Here is a 22,055-nt window from a genome sequence, read left to right on the forward strand (position 1 = left end):
TTTAAGAAACAGCTGCCAGAACGGAGGACAATAGTTATATTTGCAAATTCCCTGTTTTGTTAGTTTGCTAGGGCTGCCATAACAAAGTATCACAAACTGGGTCACTTAAACAACAGAAATTAATTTTCTCACAATGCTGGAGGATACAAGTTTCAAATCAAGGTGTTGCAGGGTTAGTTTCTTCCGAGGCCTCTCTCCTTGCTTGTACATGGCCACCTTTCCTCTGCGTTCTCATATGATCTTCCCTCTGTGCTTATCTGTGTCCTAATCATCTCTTCTTATAAGGACACAAGTCACGTCTGATAAGGGCCCACCCTAATGACTTCATTTTACTTACTTACTTCTTTAAATATCCCATGCAAATACCGTCACCTTCTGAGGTCCTGGGGGTTAAGACTTCAGTATATGAATTTTGGGGTCATTATTCAGCCCGTAACACCTGTAATATATGCAGTACGTATTTATATACATATACATACACACATATATATACACACACACACATATATATACACACACACATTTATATAAAACAAATAGTTGTGTGCATATATGTATGTGTCCATAATATACATATCACCTATATAATATTACATATTTGTTATATCCAGGTATATTTGTTTTTTAACTGAAAAATTGAGAATGAATGTCACCTGGGCTCTTCATTTGTTCTCTGAGCAAAACTATTAAAGTAGCCAGAAGGCATCCCAACTTGGAACAATGTCTGTTTTTTCCCAGGCTCAAACAAAGGCCACAGGCAATGGTCTCTTCCGTCGACCCCTATTGCTAAGTAAATTTGTCAAATTTGTCAAGTGAATTTATCAAGTTCTGGGCCTGGAGACTATTCAGACAAGTAAGAAAAAAATACACCTTTGGTTCAAGGCTGTGCAGACAACATCTGACCAATACTTGGTGCTGAAATAATTATGGAATAAAGGGAGAGTGAAACTCTGTAATGAATCCCTGTCTCTTGGAATCCTTCAATTTTCATCTTCTTTTGATCGAAAGAATCATAATACGCTCTTGCCCAGAAAGAGGAGGTCATGCCTAAAGATGGCAGGCCCTACATCAGAGACGCTTAGCTCAAAGTCAGTAACCATTACAAACGAGAGTTGGAAGACATCAGAGGCATCTAGACATGGAATGGGACCTCGGATAATTTAGGAAGCGTGCAGCCCAGTGTACAAGTGGAGGGTTTGGTCTCATTTCCACTTCCAGACATATGAGGAGACCAAGAAGAGTCAAAAAGACACACTTTATTAGCCACTCTCTACAATCAAACTCTCTGTCTCCCACCCCCACCACTTCTTCTGGGCACCGTATCCCCATGATTTGCTCTATGTAGTTCTCATGGTGGGAGAACAAGAGGGTCGGCCATCTTGGCTGGTCCTGGGCACTCGGCAGAGCGTTGTTCTTCCTTGGGGAAAGGCAAGACAACCAGCTGCTCCTTCATAGGGCCCAGGAAGAGAAAGGAGACATCCAGGGTTTCTCCCTGGGGATTCGTGGTTAGATCCAGCTGCACAGGGAAGGCCTCCACAGGGCCTTTGCCCTTGGAATCTTCGGGCTGCTCATCCTCCAAGTCAGGGAGGTGTTGGACAGATCCTTTTGGCGCCACTTCGGAGGATGAGTCAGTGAGGGCTGTGTTTTTCTGCTGTGGTTCTTCCACCGTGAGGGTGCGCACAACTTCCTGGGCAGCAACAGGGGTGGAAGCATGAAATAAGAATACTTTCAATAGAAAACTATCCCCCAGGGAAATCCCTTCCATGACTGGTACCAGTCGAAGGTGTTCTGTGCTTTTATAATGGGATGTTTCAAAGAGAGACAAGATAAAAGGATGGGCCTCTAGTTGAAGGGTTATAAAGCACTACAGATGAGGGCCAGGGAGTATTAAGACTGGTAGAACTTTACTGCAAATCTCACAAATTCATCACTGAACAATAGTCCAGAGAGTTTAAATGGCTTATTCAAAGTCCAGTGAGCTGTCTCCCTGCTTCTAGAAGTGGCAGTAGCAGCTACCTTTTATTGAATATTTCTTCAAGCCCAATACAGCTCCCTATATTCAGGTCTCCTCACTTATTTCTCACAGGGATATAAATGAGGTAGGCATTGCACTCCCATTCATAGAAGAGGCAACCACAATTCAAAGGTAAAAACTTGCCCATGGTCACACAGCTTGCAAGTATCAGAGCAGGACTGGAATCCAGGTGGCCTGTCTCAACCACCCTTTCAGCTATACCAGGCTGCCTTATAGTAGGTGCTCAATAAATACTTCTGGAAAGGGACTGAATATTTTCATGGAAACAACTTCTCCCTATGGATCAGTGTAAGGGTCTTTGGAAGACTTAATTTAATCTCAGAGGCCTGAGACATCCAAACTAGTAGGTCCCTGTTTCTTCAGGATATTACATATTCTTCAGGACCACATTGGGACTAAAACAACGAGTGACAGGTCTTTAACCAGCTATGCTGTGGCTGTGATCTCAGGGCAGTCTGAGTAAAGTAGTGATCATGGATCTTAGGAAATTAAAAGGAGAGGGTTGGGTAGGGAACAGCTGAAAGGTAGATAGAAGACAGTGAGATTGAAAAATACCTGTGATTCAAAGAAGTTACAAGACACGGAGACAAACTTTTCTAATCCTCTTTTACTCAGAGAACCTTTGCAAATACCAACAGGCTAAAACAAAAAAAGAGAAAATACATGTTGTTTAAGTATTACAATTATCAGTGATCATAAGTGGAAATCGATTTGCTTTCTGCTTGTGTAGACACACAGCCAAACAGTTTTAATCTACTACCATGCAGTAGGCAGGCTCTGAGCCAATTCTCTCTAGATTATTTCTGTAAGTAATCACTAAACAAGGCTAACTTGCCTCCAATGATAGGAAACTCGGGACTTCTTGAGGAACAAACTCTATTAGAGAATTCAGAGCAGAAATCCATGTCTATAGAACGTCAACCTCTTGGCCTTACCTTTACCCTTAGGTTGATGAGAAATCTTGTTTGCAACTGTCATGTAGCAGTAGGCCTTTATGTACATTCCATCTGAGTTTACTCTTCTCAGACAAAACCACTCTCAGCTCCTTCAACTTCTCTTTATTTAAAAATAATTCTGTTTTCTTATTACAAATATGATAGTTATTTAGAATATGGACATACAGAAAGAAAATAAAAAGACCTGTAATTGCATGAACAATACCAGTTTCCTGTGATAATTTGATTTCTTTACGCCTCATCTTTTTTCCCATGCATATATAATTTTTTCTTCTAGAAAAATAGGATCATACTATATATTATTTTATAAGTCTCTTTCGTCACTTAACAATATAGTGTGAAAATCCTTTTATGGCACTGAATAGTCTTCTACAATTTGTATAATGGCTATCTCATATTTCTCTGTGTTATTCAACAAGTTCTCCTTTGTTAGAAACTAGATTGAATATCATTAGTTTTGTTTAAACATTGAAGCTATATATTTTCATATATTCCTAATTAATTCCTAGGGTAATTCCTGGAAAGGAAATTTTAGAGTCATAGGTTATGCACATTTTCAACTGTAACTAAAATTTTATAATAAAATGTTGCCTCAATTTCTAAAGAATTTTAAGAATACAGTCCTCACATAGAATTTACTAAAATATGTCTAAAGACATTGCCTGAATATTACTCTATCATCCATCTCTAGGCTATATGAAGAGAATATTAGAAAATCCTTAAAGTGTGAAAAATCCATTAATGTAGGAAGTTTTAGGGAAATGGTGCTTCAGCCTTTCCCTTCTCCTCTTTCTCACCAAATCACATAGGGAAAGGGCTCTAAGAGAACCTTCTGGAGAGACTGCAGGTACCTGTAACCAAGTAGAGCCCTGCCACTCTCACTCTGGCTAAAACTTACCGAGCTACCATAATTCACAGGCCTACGTGGTGCTAAAACTTGACTGGACCACAAAGAGAGTTTGAGGGCATGCTTAACATGTGAACTCTAAAATTTAGGGACACATGAACTATGGAGATTGAGATCTGCTTCTCAGAGCATGCTAAGAGTAGGATCTTGGAAAAAGCATCCTTCTATGAGAGGGTAAGGAGAAAAGGCATCAAAGGAAAGCCCATTTCCACTGTTTGGCATAGTAAAAATGTGTGAGAGTTCCATGGGACAAGGAAATGTCATAAGTAGTACTCTTTTGAAAGGGCCTACCCAAGGGACTTCCAGATATGAGACATTTAATAATAAAAATCTGTGGGGCTGAATCTGAGAAGTGGTGGTTCCAAGGAGTTCGTTAGAGAATACATCATCCTACTAGGAAAAGACCTCTGGATGAACTCATTCCTGTACCACCTAAGACAACCAACACAGGAGCCTCTCTCATAGAGAGCCAGTGTAGACCGAGAGAAAATTACAACTGCAAGTTCAGTTATGTAAAAAGACTTTGTACTCTTTCCTCTAATTCTCTCATCCTTCTTGGAACTTGGAAGATCCAGAATTCAGCAAATGGTTGCAAGAGGGAGAGAAAGAATGAAAGAACAGACCTCTCACATTAGCTCTTAAGCTCTAGGTCAGGCTTTGGAAAAGCTTTTGTATGGAATATGAGATAGAAGTTTTGATTAAGAATTGTCTGAACAGATTTTTTCATACCTGTAAGTGAACCTTATTACCTAAGTGAAAATATTTCTCTTACGAAAAATAATGAGAAAGATATAGGATCTGCCCAAGATGTACTTGGCAAGTGAAAAGAGAGTTCCACAAAATAGGGTGAAGATGTTTTCCCAGTTATTCCTTGAGAGAATTGAGAGTATTCAATTGACTGTTACAAAAGGCTTTTGAGAGATACTCCTTATATTCAAAGATATATATAGGTTGAAAGTAAAAAGATGGGAAAAATTTACAATGTAAACAGCAACCAAAGACAAATGTTAGACAAATTTGTTAGACAAAATTTGTTAGATAAAATGTTAGACAAATGTTAAACAAATGTTAGACAAAATTGACTTTAAGACAAAAAGTGTTACTAGAGATAAGGAAAAACATTTCATAATGACAAAAGTGTAAATTTATTAGGAAAACACAACTATTATATATATATATATATATATATATATATGTATATATATATATACATATATATATATATATATGTACATATATATGTAAAACCTAACAACGGAGTCCAAAAATACATACGCAAAGACTGACAGAAGGGAGACCTAGACAATTCAACAATAATAATTGGAAATCTCACTTCAGTAACGGATGTAACAATAACACAGAACATTAACAAAGAAATAGAGTCTTCAACAACACTATAAACCATCTAAACCTGACAATTACTGAATGCTTCAGCGAACAGCAGAATACACATTCTTCTCAAGTGTACATGAAACATTTTCCAGTACATACCTTATGTTAAACCATAAAACAAGGTTCAGTATATTTAAGAACTGAGATAATTTAAAGTACATTCTCCAACCACAATAAAATGATTTTAGAAATGAGTAACAGAAGAAAATTAGGGAATTTCACGTATTAGGGACTATGTGGAAATTAAATAATATACTCCTAAATAACCAATTGGTCAAAAAAGACATCACAAGGAAAATTGGAAAATACTTTGAGAAGAATGGAAACAGAAACACAATATGCACAACTTGTGAGATGCAGCTAAAGCATTGCTTAGAGGGTAATTTGTAGATGTACATGTCACGTTAAAAGAAAAAAAATTACAAATCAATAACCTAAACTTCATCCTAGAAAACTAGAAACAGAAAAGCAAACTAAGCCCAGAACAAGCACAAGGAAGGCAAATATAAAAAGTAGAGAGGAAATAAATAAACTAGATGATAAAAAAAAGAAAATGACAAAAACAGACAGTTCATTCCTTGAGAAATCTATAAAATTGATAAAGTTTTAGCTAGGCTGACCAAGAAAAACATGATTCAAATACCTAAAATTGGAATTAAAGAGGGACCATCACTTTCAATCTTTCAGAAATAAAAAGGGAATATTATGAACAACTGTATGTCAGCAAATTAGATAAATGGATGAAATGGATGAAGTCCTAGGAAGACACATATTACCAAAACATATTCAAGAGGAAATAGAAAATATGAATAGATCTATAACAAGAGATTGAATTATGAATCAAAAAAATCCCCACAAAGAAAAGCCCAGGCCCAGATGAATTTATTGGTGAAGTCTACCAAACATTAAAAGAAGATAAACACCAACTCCCTCACAAACTCTTCCAAAATAAAGTAGAAGAGAAGGGGAAATTTTCCAAGTCATTCTATGAAGCCAATATTACATTCATATGATAATGAGGCAGAGACAATACAAGAAAACTATGGATCAATATCTCTTTGAATATAAATGAAAAATCTTGTAAAAATACTCACAAACAGAATTCAGCAACATATAGAAAGTATTATACACCATGACCAACTGGGATTTATCTCCAAAGTGCAAGATAATACAAAATCAGTCATTGTTATATATAATACTAACAGATTAAAGGAGAAAAAAATGACATGATTATCTCATTAACACAGAAAAAGCATTTGACTAAATCCAACACTGCTGCTTGATAAAAACATTCAACAAACGAACAATAGAAGGGAACTTTCTCATCTTGATAAAGGACATCTATGAAAAACCTACAGTTAGCAGCATAGTAACTTATGAAATACTGAATGCTTTCCCCCTATAATCAGGAATAAGACAAAGATGTCTGCTCTCCCCCACTCTATTCAACATTGTCCTGGAAGATCTAGCCAAGGAAATTCGGCAAGAAAAAAAAATTAAAGGCATGCAGACTGGAAAGGAAGAAGTAAAAGTATCTCTATTTGCAGATGGCATGATCTTGTATATAGAAAATCTTAAGGAATCTACTGGAAAACTATTAGAACTAATAAGTGATTTCAGAAGTTGTCAGGATACCTGGTTAATATGAAAAAATCAATTGTATTTCTACATACTTGCAATGAACAATCAAAAATAAAATGAAGAGGGCAAATACAATATATTAGCATTAAAGAGAATAAAATATTTAGGTATATAAATAAGTGAAAGTCTTGTGCACTGAAAACTATAAAGCATTGTTGAAGAAATTAAATAAGTTCTAAACAAAATGGAAAGACATCCCATATTCATGGATGGAAAGACTGAATATTGTTAAGATGACAATTCCTATACCAAATCAATGCAATCCCTATCAAATTTCCAACTGCCTTTTTTAAATAGAAACTGACAAGCTGATTCTAAAATTATTATGAAAACGCAAGGGATCCAGAACACCCAAAACAACACTGAATAAGAACAAAATAGGAAGACTCACACTTCCTCATTTCAAAATTTACTAAAAAGTTACAGTATTCAAGATAGTGTGGTACTGGTTTAAGGAATGATATATAGATCAATGGAATAAAATTGAAAGTACAGAAATAAACCCTACATTTAAGGTCAACTGATCTTCAAGGAGTATGCCAAGACAATTAAATGGGGAAAGAATCATCTTTTCAACAAGTAGTGCTGGGACACCTGGATATCCACATACAAAAGAAAGAAGTTGAACCTCTTACTACTCACATCATGTACAAAAATTAAGTCAAAATGGGTGATAGATCTAAACATAAGAGCTAAAACTATAAACTATTAGAGGAAGCACATGTAAATCTTAGTGATCTTGAATTAAGCAATGGTTTTTTAGATATTACACCAAAAGCACATTCAACAAAAGAAAAAACACAAATAAAACTTCAGCAAAATTAAAAACTTTGTACTTCAAAAATCTTCATCAAGAATATGAGTAGAAAGCACAGAGCATGGAGGAAAATCATGTATCTGATAAGAAGATTGTATACAGAATACGTAAAGAACGTTTACAATTCAACAATAAAGAGACACATCGTCCAATTTTAAAATGGGCGAAGGATTTTACTAGACATTTCTCCAAAGAACATATTCAAATGGCCAATAAGCACAGTAAAAAATGCTCAACATCATTAGCCATGAGGAAAGTTCAAATAATAAGCAAAATTAGATACCACTTCATACCCAGTATGATGGCTATAATAAAAAAGACAATAATAATATGGGCAATTTTGTGGAGAAATTGAAACCCTCATATATTTTTGATGGGATTATAAAACTAGTACAGTCATTTGGAAAAGAGTTTAGCAGTTAGTCAAACGGTTAAACAGAGTTCTCATATGACCCAGCATACCACTCCAAGGTATACACCAAAGGGAAATGAAAATATATGTGCACATAAAAATTTGTACATAAATGTTCATAGCAGCATTATTCATAATAGCTCAAATGAGGAAGTAACCCAAATATCCATTAACTGATGAATAAACAATACATGGTATAGCCGTGCAATGAAATATTATTCTGCCATTAAAAAAAATGAAGCACTGACACATGCTACAACATGGATAAATCTTGAAAACATTATGCTAAGTGAAAAACAGACTCAAAAGCTCACACACAGTATGATTCCATTATATGAGATGTTCAGAAAAAGGCAAAGTCATGGAGATGGCAAGTAGATTAGGAGTTTCCAGTGGCTTGGGTGAGGGGACAAGGTGGATGACTACTAATGAGTATGGGGTTTCTTTTGGGGCTGATGACAATATTCTAAAATTAGAAACTGGTGGTGGTGGCACAACTCTACATATATACTAAAAAAGCCAGTGAACTGTATACTTTAAAAGGGTGAATTTTATAGTGTGTGAATTATATCTTAATAAAGCTATTATTATAAATAAGTAAATAAGGGGGAAAAGGCTTTTTGCCCAATCATGGTAAAATATATTGTGCCAACAGGCATTCCCACCGGGTGTATTTCAGATGGTTTCAAGGCATCCTCCCCCTCTTGGATGCAGTCTTTGAAAGACATCCTATTTGACTTTGTTCTTCTTAAAGAGTGGTCCAAGGAATGCAATACTATGTTGTATTCCAAATGTAACTGGATTTGTTCAGATAAAAGTAGGACCATCACCAACCACTGAGATTTGTCTCTATTTTATAGCCTCCTATGATCCTTTTCTGCAAAGATAAAACATTGCTGATGAAAATTGCACTTGCCATCAAATATTATTGCACCTGGGCCAGCACAATCTCTAAATAGTCAGTTGCTCCTTGAGGGGAAGAAAAGTGTCTCATGCATTGCACCTCATATATAGTTGGTGCTCAACAATACAAATAGATGATTTGTAAACACAAATCTTAAATTATGAAGACATTCAGGGATACTCACCGGAGAGTCAGGGAGCGCCAGTATGCAAGCAGTCTCTGGGGATTTGGTACATGGTAACTCTCTGATTAGATATTCCACAAAATAGGAAGGGCCAAACACCCACTGGTATGAGACAAGAGTTAAGAAACAAAAATCAGACTCCTTCATGTGGAGAAATGACCGGGGTTTGGCAGCATTATATTTAAGGAACCGTACACACCCAGAGACAACATTAATATAGGTTTCCTGTTATCCCTTCCTGTAAGTTCCACCATGATCAAACCAGTATTATGATTTTGCTGTTTAGAAAACACAATCAGCATACCGCTTTTCTGTTAACAATTTGAATGGGCTTTAAACACTTTCCCTTGGGTGAGCTTATTTTTCCTCCTGTAGATTTGTTTTCAGATTAGTTTTTCTTTATATGACAGATAGCAACATAATTTAAATACAAATGAGCCTCCATTTCCTCTAACCCATAAAGCTCAACATCCACTGCAGGCCCTAACATGCAGCAGAAATCGACTTGCTAAATGGTCCATGGCCAATCAGATATGAGAATGTAGCAGTAAATAGTGAACGTCGGTAGAATGACCCAAGGAGACTATGAGTCCATTTCTATTATTACCTTAAGGGCAATGAGGTAAAAATAAATCCCACAAGGCTTGTGGAAATCTCATAGAATCACTCAGAAATCTAAACATAATTGAATATGCATCAGTCTGCTAAAGTAGGGAGTGAAGAAAGTCTCTTGGGTTCTAATCAAAAGAAGCGCCTTAATATTCTCCTCTCAGTTTAGGAATCGATAGCAAGTCCTGAGACACACTGTTGGTGGAAGTGAGCATTTCAGCCTTACCTGGCTAGAAGCCCTGGTGAGTCTGAAGAGAGAATACTGCTTCAAGGTGCTCTCCTCGTTGTATTTTGCAAGAGACTCAGTGGCAGCTTCCAGAACTCTGGGATCTGACAAATCAATGGGGCTGGGGCTGGGGCAGTCGGGGCACATACTGTGAATCTTTCTTCGAGAAACTGTTGGTGTCAAAGAGAGCAGTTTCAAATAAAACTTCCCAGTTATTTTGAATCCTATAAATCACATGACTGCAACAGAAGCAAAAACTGAAAAAGAAGATAATAGTCTGCAAGGATGGAGTGGAAAAGGCATTATGGGAACGAAACTTAGCTGTCAGCAGTGAGTTTTCTTCAATGAACATATATTAGTTTCATAATTTATGAAAAATCAAAGCAAGATGTTTTTCATCTCACCCAAATTTATTTACCCTAGGAATTTTCTTCAAGAACACATATCATGTATTGACATAAAAACTTTTTTCCCAATTAGTAGATCAATATCTTCCATCACCAATGCCTCTGTAAAGCAGCTGAGTGTCCTGAAAGGTTGGGAATTTATTATTGTCGTGTCTTATTCACCTTTTAGCTCCCAACACCTGAGATAATGTGTAATACACGGTGAGTGCTTAGTAAATGATGGTTTAATGAATGAATGGGTGAATGACATATGAAAGGTGGAAACACACTCTCTCTGGTTAGAAATGTGAGCCAGAAAGCAAACATTGGTCAAATTATTGTGTAACTGGATAGAATAATCACTCTAAAGGTACAGCCAGAATTTCGGACTGGGAGTCCCAAAATGAGTGTGAAATTCAGGCTAGAGGACTTATCAGCAAGTTGTTTTTGCAGAGCAAACACATTGTTTTGATCAGTCGTGTGTTTATTTGGGTGTTTGGAATGTATTATGGTGGAGTTACATGCACAGCTTGTCACTCAGGGCCCCATCCCTAGGTATTAATTCCTGACCTCCCATACCTCCAGTACCTATGACTTTCATTTGAGTCCTGATTTGTTTTATTAGTTGTTGTTCTCTAATTTATTTAAATATGTCTTACAACCAGGACGCTCACACTGTATCTAATAAAATATTTGCTCTGCTGTCTTGTCCCTCAAAGAAACCAGCAGTATTGTTATGACCTGGAGCTTGTTATAAATGTAGCCTCACAGGCTCTGTCCCATCTATGGAATCAGAATCTGCACTTGAACAAGACCCACCAGGGGAGTCACATGCACATAGTGCTTTGGCAAGCAGCCGTCTTATTTTCCCATGCCGTGGATGCTTGCTTTCCAAAGAACCCACAATGAATGCACGTGCATTCATTTGAATTGTCACTAGTTTCAGCCTTATTTTCAGTCCATTTACTGAATTTCATCAACAGTATTATGGACTCCTTACACTTGATAGGAACTGGGGGAGGGTTGTAGAAGGAAGGAAGAAGGGATGAGATATTCTATATGAAATAAGATACAAGACTTCACATCAAGACCGTGCATGGTCTTTGCTCCGTGAGTGATTAGATCACAGTTCTATAGGAATGAAAACAGGACCACGTGTTCCTTTCGTGGATAGAAAACATTGTGGAAGAAGCAGCATTGGTGGTGGTCCTTAAAGAATGGATATGAGTTCTAAGGGCAGAGGGTATCAGGGGAGGCCATCCTCAGGGGAGAAAAAGGCACAAGGAAGACGCAGAGATTGGAAAGTGCAATGTGTGTTCAGAAAATAGTGAGGCATCCAGTTACATGAATGCGGAGCTGGTGTAGTCAGGGAAGTAATGGCAGAGATAGCTAGAAAGGGAGCCTGGGGACCAGTATAGAGATGATGCCACTTATGTCAGACTGAAAATGTAGGCTTTAATGCAGTACTTAATAATAAACTATTACAGGTGATTTAGGAAGATTAATCGTGGGAAGAAGAACAGTGCAAGTTGAATTTCACAGGGCAGGAAAGTATTGGATAGATTAGGAACCTGTTCTTGGTATGAATAGGAAGTAAGAATGGGAGAACTCTATACACTCTGGGCATCACACTGATTAATGCTCTTTTCCATCTTTTATTCAAACAAACAAAATCAGAGTACTTTCTTACCTGGGCGAAGAGTACAATTATAAGCAGGTGAATAGAGAATTCTTCTTGGCTTATTAACATAAATTATTGCTTTGCATTGACCATAAACCTGAAACCAACAAACACATTTTATTACATGGTGGAACAACTTTTTGTTCCACCTCTGACTTTTTAAAATAGCTCCCAAACAAAATTGGACATTTTATTTTTAAATAATGAAAAATTTAAGGTCAATTTCAGTGGCTTTCAGTGTGAGAAACTGCCAGCTGATCATCAAACAGTTCAACCTTCTCCTGGAACACAGGTAGACTCCATTTCCCAGCCTCCTTCCCAACCAGGTGCAACTGTGTATAACTGAGCTCTAACCACACGAAGGTGAGCAGAAGTGACTGTAAGCACTTTCAGTTCTGGCCCATGAAGATGTCCCATGTACAATCTATCCTCCATATTCTGTCTTTCTATAGATTGGTGCAGATGGGTATGGCAATCATAGAAGCTACGAGTTGAAGGTGGCAGACTACAGAGGCACGTTGTGGAAGGAACCGGGTCTCCAAGTCACTTCTGGAGGAAACCCCCCTCTTGATCAGTAATTTCCATTTTGAACTTTACATGAGTGAGAAATAAACTTCAATCATGTTGGAACCAGTATACACTTTTTAGGGTATGTGTTATAGCAGCTAGTGTCGCTTCAACAAATATAATTCACAACAGGGTAAATAGACTATTTGTTCTTTAAAACCAAATAGGAACAGTTTGACAAATTTGGTTAAATGATTAGAAAAGATATCTTGATAAAATAGTTTACTTCTAAACACAATCCTGTACTCATAATAAAGTTTCACAACAATTTAATGGAAATCACAGGATAATTGAGAATCCGATGAAAACTGACTATATTATTTTCAAGTCTCTCCAATGATCATCTTTAAAAGGATCAATTCTGAGGCCCCTTGAGTTCTATGATTCCAGGAAATCCTTCCAGGGCACCTCTGAGAGTTCCCTTACTGTAAGCCCTCCTCTCCCCAGCCTCAAACTTCACGTCGATGTTCAATAAAGAAAATAAAGCAAAATAAAAAAGCTCTCCCTTTATTGCTTCTATAATCTTCATTAAACACACATCCAGAGTGCTACACCTCCTCTTGTTTTCTCACAATTTAGACACAGACTCGGAACCTGCAGGAAGGTCTTGGAAATAGGAAGTAGGAAACAATTTGGCAGCAACATTTCAATTCTGGGGTCCTAACTCCAATGGGACTCTCAGAAACTTCTCTGATTAAACTCTGTTTTGCCTAAGAGAATTGGAATACCCACCATGGGCACCATGCCCAAGAGATTATAAAGAAGGAAGTTTAATAGGTAGCACGCATTGAACAATCTTCATCCTGTAGACAGAAGAGACCTCATTTCTGCCCTAGAGTTCCTGAACACAAGCACTTACCGATTCGTGAAGTATCCTCTCCCCACAGTCCCTCCACGCCTTCTTGCTGAGCACGTGGCAGTCTGTCTCTAACACATCTAGTGTGAGATAGTACACAGATCCAAGAGCATCCTGTGGGAAGGGGTAGAGAAAAGAAATACACCACATCCCTTCTGAAGCAGAAACCTCTAAGGACAGCAGAAAAAGTCTCTGGTTACAGCAGAGCTAAAGACTATAATGTTTTTGACAATATCTTATAAATGGTGGGACACTGGACAAGTGTCAGATGAAGATACTCTTAGCACTTCTTCTCAGTAGCAATAAGGGCATGTAGCATACTCTAGCATAGAGGAGCAGAGCGTGCTCAGCAGATTTCCCATTTGGAGATCCCCTACCTCTGGGTTCCCACTCCCTGGCTGTGGGCCCCAAGCTTATGGAAACATCTGCCCCAGTTAAGGAACTGTTACTTGCCTGTCTGTGCTCTTGGACATTGTTCACTCGGTTGAGGCTCAGCACATAGCCGTCCTTTCTGTGGCTATTGATGTCCTGCAGGGCGAAGCCAGCCACTGCCAGCACGTCCGAGTTGTTGCAGCCATGGGGAAGCAGAGGAGAGGGCCTGTGGACCTGCTCGGGCAGAGGTGCCACCATGCGGGATGTGGCCAACATGCAGAGCACCAGGGGTAGGAGCAGACCCATTCTGGAGAGAGCGAGACTCAGGATGGAGCAGTACGTGGAGCTACAGAGATGGGCTGCTTTATAGCGTTCTGTAAGAGCAACTTGAGCAGTTTTGTAATCACAATCTGAACTGGTGACCGGGATTTGAAATACAATGCCCCATTTTATCTCCTTGAATTCTAAATGTGGATTTCCGGGAATCAGTACTTTGGATGGAATTTGCCAATGCTTCTAACCTTAGACCCCTGAGTAATCTCATATTCATGTGTTTATGTAAGCAAATTGAAGTTTCCTAACCTTTTCCTGAGTAATCATAATAAATCCTGGTTCAAGGCTCCTAGAAGGTCATGACTGGATTCCGATTTGTGCCCAGGCTCCACCTGAATCAGACTATGTGGATTTTCAAGTTCTCTCATCTCCCCTAGCACTTTCCTTTCAGGCAATGTCCTCAACCACACTCATGGTTACCCCGAGCTTGGAGCCTGGGATCAGAGTGCCAAAGGTGCCCAGTGAATTCAGACTTCCTGCCTGACCTTCTGTGTTCATCAAGCTTCTTATATCAGGAAAATGGGTCTCACCCCACATCACCTACATGAAACACCAGTGAGATTCCCAAAGTACTTTGGTATCTGCATAGAAAGTAATCTATATAGTCTCATTTAGGTTTTTTTTAAAAAACAAAGGCTTCATTTAAGAAAAACATGTGAATGGTATATCAATAGTTCTCACATCATACTCCAAATCTATACTTTCTTCTCTGGAGCTGTGTGGAAGCAAACTTATAAGGAGGCTAAAACCTAATACTGTTGTTGAGAGATAGATAATGATGGGGAGGTGGGCTAGAATACCAGCAATACACTGGTTGGGACACTTGCTTTTCTCTTTCAGCTTTTACTTGGGGTTCAGAAAGTTTCTACTGATTGGACCTCTACAAAACACAAATATCTTTGAGCACAGACACACACATACACCCCAGACGTAGTTTGTCATAAGAGAAAAGAGCCGAGACTGGAGGGAATCTTCTAGATTAGGCTATCACAGAAGTTTTTCCACAGAACCTTAGTCCACGAGATGTGTTGCCCACCCCACTCTCCCCCCAGCCCCACCCCCACCTCCCCGCTTGCTCTCAATATTCTGTGCTCAAATAAGTTGGGTAACTGCTGTATCCACATATGTACAGTCTTACAGAGGCTCCACACAATTAGCAATGTGATAGGCTCTTCAATCCTTCGAGGTGAACAAACTTATATGTACCACCATTTCCTACACTTATTTGACTAGAAGAGACATTTTTGTAATGTTTATTATTAACCTACAAAATACAGTTTTGGAATTGCTACACTAGTAGATAAGGATAGTTATCTTTGAGGGTTTTTTTTTTATAAGAAACTGGTCAGAGGTAGGAAGATTTTGACTGGAAGTGAAGATATTCCAAATAGATTGAAAGAAATGTCCCTCCGCCCTGACCCCAAACTCAGGGAGTGGTGAGCCATGGCTGGTCACAAGGCATTTAACATTATCTATGTTTATTTAACATTATCTATGTTTATTTAAATTTTTGATTTCACACTAAATTTAAATATAATGATTTGTGTTGCTACTTAGGATTACTAATTAGCTATTATGATACTATTTAAATTTTTTATTAAAAAGTTAAGTAGAAAGTAGTCTTTCTCATTTGATAACCATGCTGTTAGAGAGCTAAGTCATGACACTAGGTTACTGGGTGGTAGTGTATAGACTCCTGAAAAGTACCCTTAATGGGAATTTACTGAATGTAACCAGCACATTTAGCAGGTGAGAAAACTGAAATTTAGGAAGGTGGAGTACCTAAACAAAAAGCATAAATGAATTAGTGGCAGAACCAGTACAGAAACCTTCTAGTTTAGAATTCTTTTCATCAGACCAAATATTATTATAATAGCCTAATTGCAACTCTTTTAATTACCAACTGAATGAACTTGGAAAGTTTTTTAACCACTATGGTAAGCCTCAGTAGCCAGAGCTGTAAAATGGGCTAATCATTGCACATGCCTCATAGGAGATTATGTACCAGTCTGGCTAGATCCATGTTGGCACACAGTGGTAGGTATTGTTAAAAACATAATCATGGTAGTTAGCTGAAATTCCACAAGCACGTATTGAGCATGTTCACCATGCCAGGACCTGTGTTAGGCTCTCTGAAATCAAGGTTTAATCAAACTAATTAGCACAATAAGATACAGCCCCTAACTAATTTCTGCAAGCAAATAAACCGTTTTCAAGGCTTGATTTACAAACCCATATCTAATGATTCCAGCTCCTTAGAGATGGGAGTTAGGCATTGCTTTCCAGTAGGAGCAACACTAGGAAAATGTCTCTGAGAACCAGAAATGGGTATGGAAACTAGATGTTTGAATTCTGGGGTACAACAAAGATTTGCAGCCAGTGAGTGAACAAACATTCACAGGGCTAGAGTGATGATGGGAATATAGTTGGGAAGAACTCAGGATAGAGGAATGGAGTGGTGTCAGAAAACGAGGAGTCAGTCTGAGGCCTGAGAAAATACATCAGATGTGCATCAGTGAAAGCTATTATTGCAACTATGCAAAAATGACAGGTGGGACCCAAACAAGCCGATTAAAAGGGGATTGAATGCTGATGGAAGAGTAAAGCTGCAGTCTTACCTGTGTGACCTAGGGCAAGTGGTGTAAGTCTTTCTTTCTTTCTTTCTTTCTTTCTTTCTTTCTTTCTTTCTTTCTTTCTTTCTTTCTTTCTTTCTTTCTTTCTTTCTTTCTTTCTTTCTTTCTTTCTTTCTTTCTTCTCTCTCTCTCTCTCTCTCTCTCTCTCTCAGAGTTGCACTCACTTATAGAAACAAAAGGAACATATTTCCTCTTTCCGTGGGAGCCCCACCACAGGTACACTTATACTTGGTCCCCATCACATGTGGGGACAAGTCTAGTACCAGTATAGCAGTGAAGTTTCAGCATAGGAGTGAAGAGCAAGTCCGCGGAGACAGATCAACCTGGGTTTGAATCTGGGCTCTGGTGTAGGGTAAAATCCTCTAATCCAGTGCATTCCAATAAAAGCACAGTGCAAGTCACATGTTTAAATTTTCTAGTAGCCACATTAAAAAAGTAAAAAGCAACAGATGAAATTAACTTTAATATTTTGCTTAATCCAATATATTCAAAATATTATCCTTTCAATCTGTAATTAATATAAAAATATGAGAGACGTCGTTTACATTCTTTGTTTCACACTTGAGTGTACCTCGATTCAGCCCAGCCTCATTTATGCTTAGTAGTGACACGTGGCCACTTGAGTAGAGGGCACAGGATCCTTCCTGTCAAAGCAAGGCAGCAGGAGCACCCTCTCCTGAGGTTGCAGTCAGGCCTGGTCATAGGGGAAGTGCATGCCAGGCGCTTAGCACAGCCCTGGCACACAGGGCGCCTGGGGACAACATCTGCTGTCAGTGCCGTGACTGCTCCTTATGGTCCTTCCCTTGTCTCACACAGTGCAGAGCCCCTGTGACTCTCCTGTCCGCCTTTTTCCAGTCTACCTGCACGGAGTGTTCACCAGGCAAACCAGGTTAGGAGAAACAGGGCCTTGATTTTCCTTGAGCCAAGAGAAGGCGGTACCATGCCTCCTGGCTCCCTGCCTCCTGACACAGGTATAATTCAGGGCAGTAAACTAGGATTAATTTTAATAGACTAGGACAGGTCAGACAGGTGAGGCATTGTTTGCTGCAGAGCTGGGTGAGGTGTGGTGCAGGGGATTAGGTCTCTGGGGAGTTAGAAATACTCGTACAAGTACCAAGGCTTGAGGGTGGGGAGTATACTTAGGAAATCGTGCAGCAGCAACAGCTCTAAAAATATCAGGCTGGCACTGAGCTGCTTAGAGATGGTCTGTACAGTTGGTTGGTCTATTTCTGTCTCTCTCACCCTTTCTCCTTTATCTTTTCTTCTTTCCATAAATACTGAATGAACACCTACTCAATATGGCGCTAAGTCCCAGTGTTACAAATACTGACACTAATGAGTTCGCAGTATGTGGCCAGCCCTGTGCTAAACACTGTGTTCCTTCTTTCATTCAAGGTCCACAACCAACCCAGGACTGTAGGCACCACTATAATTTCCATTACACAGATGAGGAAAGCTGGGGAACAGAGAGGTTAAGTAACTTGTTCAACATCTTATAGTCAGTGTTTGCCTCTAACTATATGGCTTCAGAGAAGAAGGCATGTTTTTTTTTTTTCCCTCAATGTGGGAGTGGACAGTAGGAAAGCAACAAGGGGAGAAACTAGCTCTGCTGCTGGGGAAATCAAGAAAGACTTCCCAGAGGAGGTGACATTCTGTCTTTGGCTTGAAGGATGAATAGGTGTATGCCTGATGGGCAAGGAAGGAGGGTGTCCAAGGAAGTGGGTGCAGTAAAAGTGAAAAATGTGATTTACATAGTTTATGTTCTATGTCCTTCCAACTCTTCCAACTGTCCCCTCTATAAATTGGGTGGTTACTTGTCACTGTCAATCCACCCAGTAGCCTCACACCACCTTTTGGTGTTCTGTCTCCTAAAGTACCCTATGTCTGGTACCTCTTTCCCTATTTTACTTTTCTGAATCATATTTAGACAATGTATGCAAAAATTCAGAATGTTTAGAGCACATTTTTCAGTACAAAAAATATTCTTAGGGCAAATCTGCCTTATAGTATCAAGAGTGGGATTTCCTCTAAGAATCCCTATGGTGCTGTGGCCTAAAGCACACACTCTGGGCTTGAACAAGTCTGGGTTGGAATCCCAGCTCTACCACTCATCAGCTGTGTGACCAACGATGAGTTTCTCACCCTCTCCGAATCTCAGCTTCCTCGATGATAAACTGAGGCCAGTTAATCCATAGGATGAATGTGAGGATAAGGTGGGATCCTTCACAAATGTGCCTAGCACATAGTTTGCCCTTAGAACCTCACCAAAAAGAGTCTAAAAGATTAGATGGGAAGGTGGATAGGGTCTCCAAACCCACATCTCATACTCACAGTTGTGAATAAAGTTGGAGGCAGCTGTGCCAGTTTATGAAGAGATGTCAAGGATGTCTCAGCTTTGCAGGTGTCACATTCAGGCTTTCCTGAGGATCCAGGGTCATTCAGCCTGGGGGCTGACTCACATTGACCCTATGCACAGGTAACTGGCGTATAAACAAGAAGCCTGATGTTTAATTCACACTGGGGAGGGATGCCTCTCTGGTGTCTCCCAGCAGGGCTGAACACTGACAAGTTCTTCCTCTCTGATCACCCTTTTATATCCTGTAAATTGACTGCATTGTCACTTCAGAACACCAGGCAACAATACACTTGGCTTAGCTGCAGCCTTCATTAGTGGCTTCCAGGCCTACACCCAAGTTCCTTAATTAGAGGTGGAGTCCGAGGGAGAAAGATATACTTTAATTGTGGACAGCCTGTTTCTGAGGAACCACCTGGCATCTCAGTCAGACTTGGGCACTTCCTGAACTACCCCATCAACACCTTCACAAGCCAACTTGGAGGATGTGGCCCCCCTGCAGATGGCTTCCTTCACCCAGAGGTGCTGATTCTCATGGGTTTCACTCCCAATGGGCGGCATTATTGCTACATTCCACACTAACCAGTACTGCCCATACACTGACCAAAGAAGTAAAGGGAATTAACATTGCCGAGTGCCTACCTCATGCCAACTCTGCTGAGTTTGAGGAACTTAACACTAATCTGCATAAAGCCATGTTGGGAGGTATATTTATTCCCATTTGATGACTGTGTTGCCCAAAACGTGTCTTTTCCAATATCACATGTATGGTAACATCTGTCCAATTAACATAACCAGGTCATGATTGTATGACCCATTCTCACAGAAGGGCGGCAGCTCTAGCACATTTTCTTTCAGGGGAAGCTCAGCCATGATTCAGTTCCTTCTTTTCTGGATTTGGCCTGCTGTTGGGGGTTAGGGAGATTCTGATGAAGAAATAAAAGGATATTAGTTAGAGGGTGGGGAAAATAGGTGATGGTGATCAAAGGTACAAATGTGCACTTTTAAGATGAATCAGTTCTGAGGCACGGATTCACAGCGTGGTACTATAGTTAACAATGCTGTAGTGTATCCTTGGAAGTTGCTAAGAGAAGAGATCTTAAATGTTCTCACCACACACAAAAAAAGGAAATGGAAAAGTGGTAAGTATGTGAGTGGATGATGTAAATAACCTTATTGTGGTAATCATTTCATAATATATACATATAGCAAATCACTGTGTTGTATACCTTAAATGTACATAATGTTTTATGTCAATTATATCTCAATAAAATGGAGAGGTAAAGGGATAAGGGACAGCCAAAGTCAAGTGGATCAAGGAGGTGTGTTCAATAGGAGAGCTCATCAAACCCTATTGGAGGGAGGTATATCTAGTAATAATTAAAAGATAATTCTAAATATAAATAAGACCCAAAAGATAAATTACTAAAAATTGCCAGCTCTATTTCTGAGTTGTTGTTTTTTTTCTTTTTTGTATAGTTTTTACTTTTGGAATCATGTTAATGTCTTACATATTCAAAACAATTCAGTAGGGCTGGCTCGGTGGCTCAGGCGGTTAAAGCTCCATGCTCCAAACTCCAAAGGCCGCCGGTTTGATTCCCACAAGGCCAGTGGGCTCTCAACCACAAGGTTGCCAGTTCAATTCCTCAAGTCCCGCAAGGGATGGTGGGCTCTGCCCCCTGCAACTAAGATTGAACACGGCACCTTGACCTGACCTGCCACTGAGCTCCCGGATGGTTCAGTTGGTTGGAGAGCATCCTCTGAACCACAAGGTTGCCGGTTCGATTCCTCGAGTCCCACAAGGGATGGTGGGCAGAACCCCCTGCAACTAACAATGGCAACTGGACCTGGAGCTGAGCTGTACCCTCCACAACTAAGACTAAAAGGACAACTACTTGAAGCTGAATGGCACCCTCCACAATAAAGATTGAAAGTTCAACAACTTGACTTGGGAAAAAGTCCTGGAAGTACACACTGTTCCCCAATAAAGTCCTGTTCCCCTTCCCCAATAAAAAAAAAATAATAATAAAAATTTAAAAAACAATTCACTAAAACGTGTGGGGGGGGGCATGTGCTATAATTGAATACAAACAGAAACAAATGAGCCTGTTTTTAAAGTGAATATCAGACACAGTGAAAGAAAAAAAGAGAACAAATTTAAGTAACTTTTGAATACAAATCTTTGATTATATGTCCTCAGTCTAAAGAAAAAATAAATGCAAAGAAATCTTGAACTTTACTTTGTAGGTTTGTTTTTCCATAGTGGAATAGAGTTAGCAATTCCTAAAATGATTTTGTGTTGTAATTGTTATTGTTACTTTGCTGTTTAGGAACCAGGGTTCTCATGGGGTGGGGACAGGGGTAGTGAAATGAGAGAAGAGAAGAAAAATTCTGTGAGTTTGGTCTGTCTCTAGAGGTAGTAGTATGAATTCATGATTTCACGTAGACAGCATGAGTGAAAGTTGAACCATATGAAATCATAACTGTTTCTAATTGTGTCTACTGCAAAGGCCTGGAAGCAAGTTGTCATGCGGTGTGGCATGCGGAGTCTCTTCTGGGGTCTCTAGTCCCTCTCCCCACATAAGAATACAGAATTTAGTAAGACCAAAAAGGAACACCCACGGAGCCATAGATAGGGGAGTTATACCACTATAGTCTCGCTGGCGGCTGGGTTGGAAAAACAGGAAACAGGAGACACACAATCTACAACCCTCACTTCGCCAGTTGCTAGCTCAGTCACCATCTTCTTGGTAGCCCCCACTTGCTGCTAGCGTAGCCACAGCAGTTATAT

At 39.3% G+C, this 22,055-nt stretch overlaps 1 protein-coding gene across 1 annotated transcript; it reads right to left on the bottom strand.

Moving 5' to 3' along the window:
* Nucleotides 1-1,236: 1,236 nt before the first annotated feature.
* LOC308506869 (fetuin-B-like) lies at nucleotides 1,237-14,363 on the bottom strand. Its single transcript, XM_081070870.1, has 7 exons — nucleotides 14,027-14,363; nucleotides 13,577-13,687; nucleotides 12,160-12,247; nucleotides 10,084-10,253; nucleotides 9,249-9,350; nucleotides 2,591-2,674; nucleotides 1,237-1,687 (listed from the first exon to the last, which is right to left on the bottom strand). Exons 1-7 carry the CDS (start codon nucleotides 14,249-14,251, stop codon nucleotides 1,349-1,351), a joined length of 1,119 nt encoding a protein of 372 aa, XP_080926996.1. The 5' UTR covers nucleotides 14,252-14,363; the 3' UTR covers nucleotides 1,237-1,348.
* Between the last annotated feature and the right edge of the window lie 7,692 nt (nucleotides 14,364-22,055).

Source organism: Rhinolophus hipposideros, assembly GCF_964194185.1.
Source record: "Rhinolophus hipposideros genome assembly, chromosome: 2".
In the NCBI taxonomy this organism is placed as follows: Eukaryota; Metazoa; Chordata; class Mammalia; order Chiroptera; family Rhinolophidae; genus Rhinolophus; species Rhinolophus hipposideros.

What these genes read in the sequence shown, in the direction of transcription:
- LOC308506869 (XM_081070870.1), bottom strand. Translation starts at nt 14,251, where the DNA reads ATGGGTCTGCTCCTACCCCTGGTGCTCTGCATGTTGGCCACATCCCGC. An exon ending in TCACCAGGGCTTCTAGCCAG is followed by an intron (nt 9,351 to 10,083) that starts GTAAGGCTGAAA and finishes GTCTCATACCAG; the next exon opens with TGGGTGTTTGGCCCTTCCTA. An exon ending in TGGCGCTCCCTGACTCTCCG is followed by an intron (nt 2,675 to 9,248) that starts GTGAGTATCCCT and finishes TTTTTGTTTTAG; the next exon opens with CCTGTTGGTATTTGCAAAGG.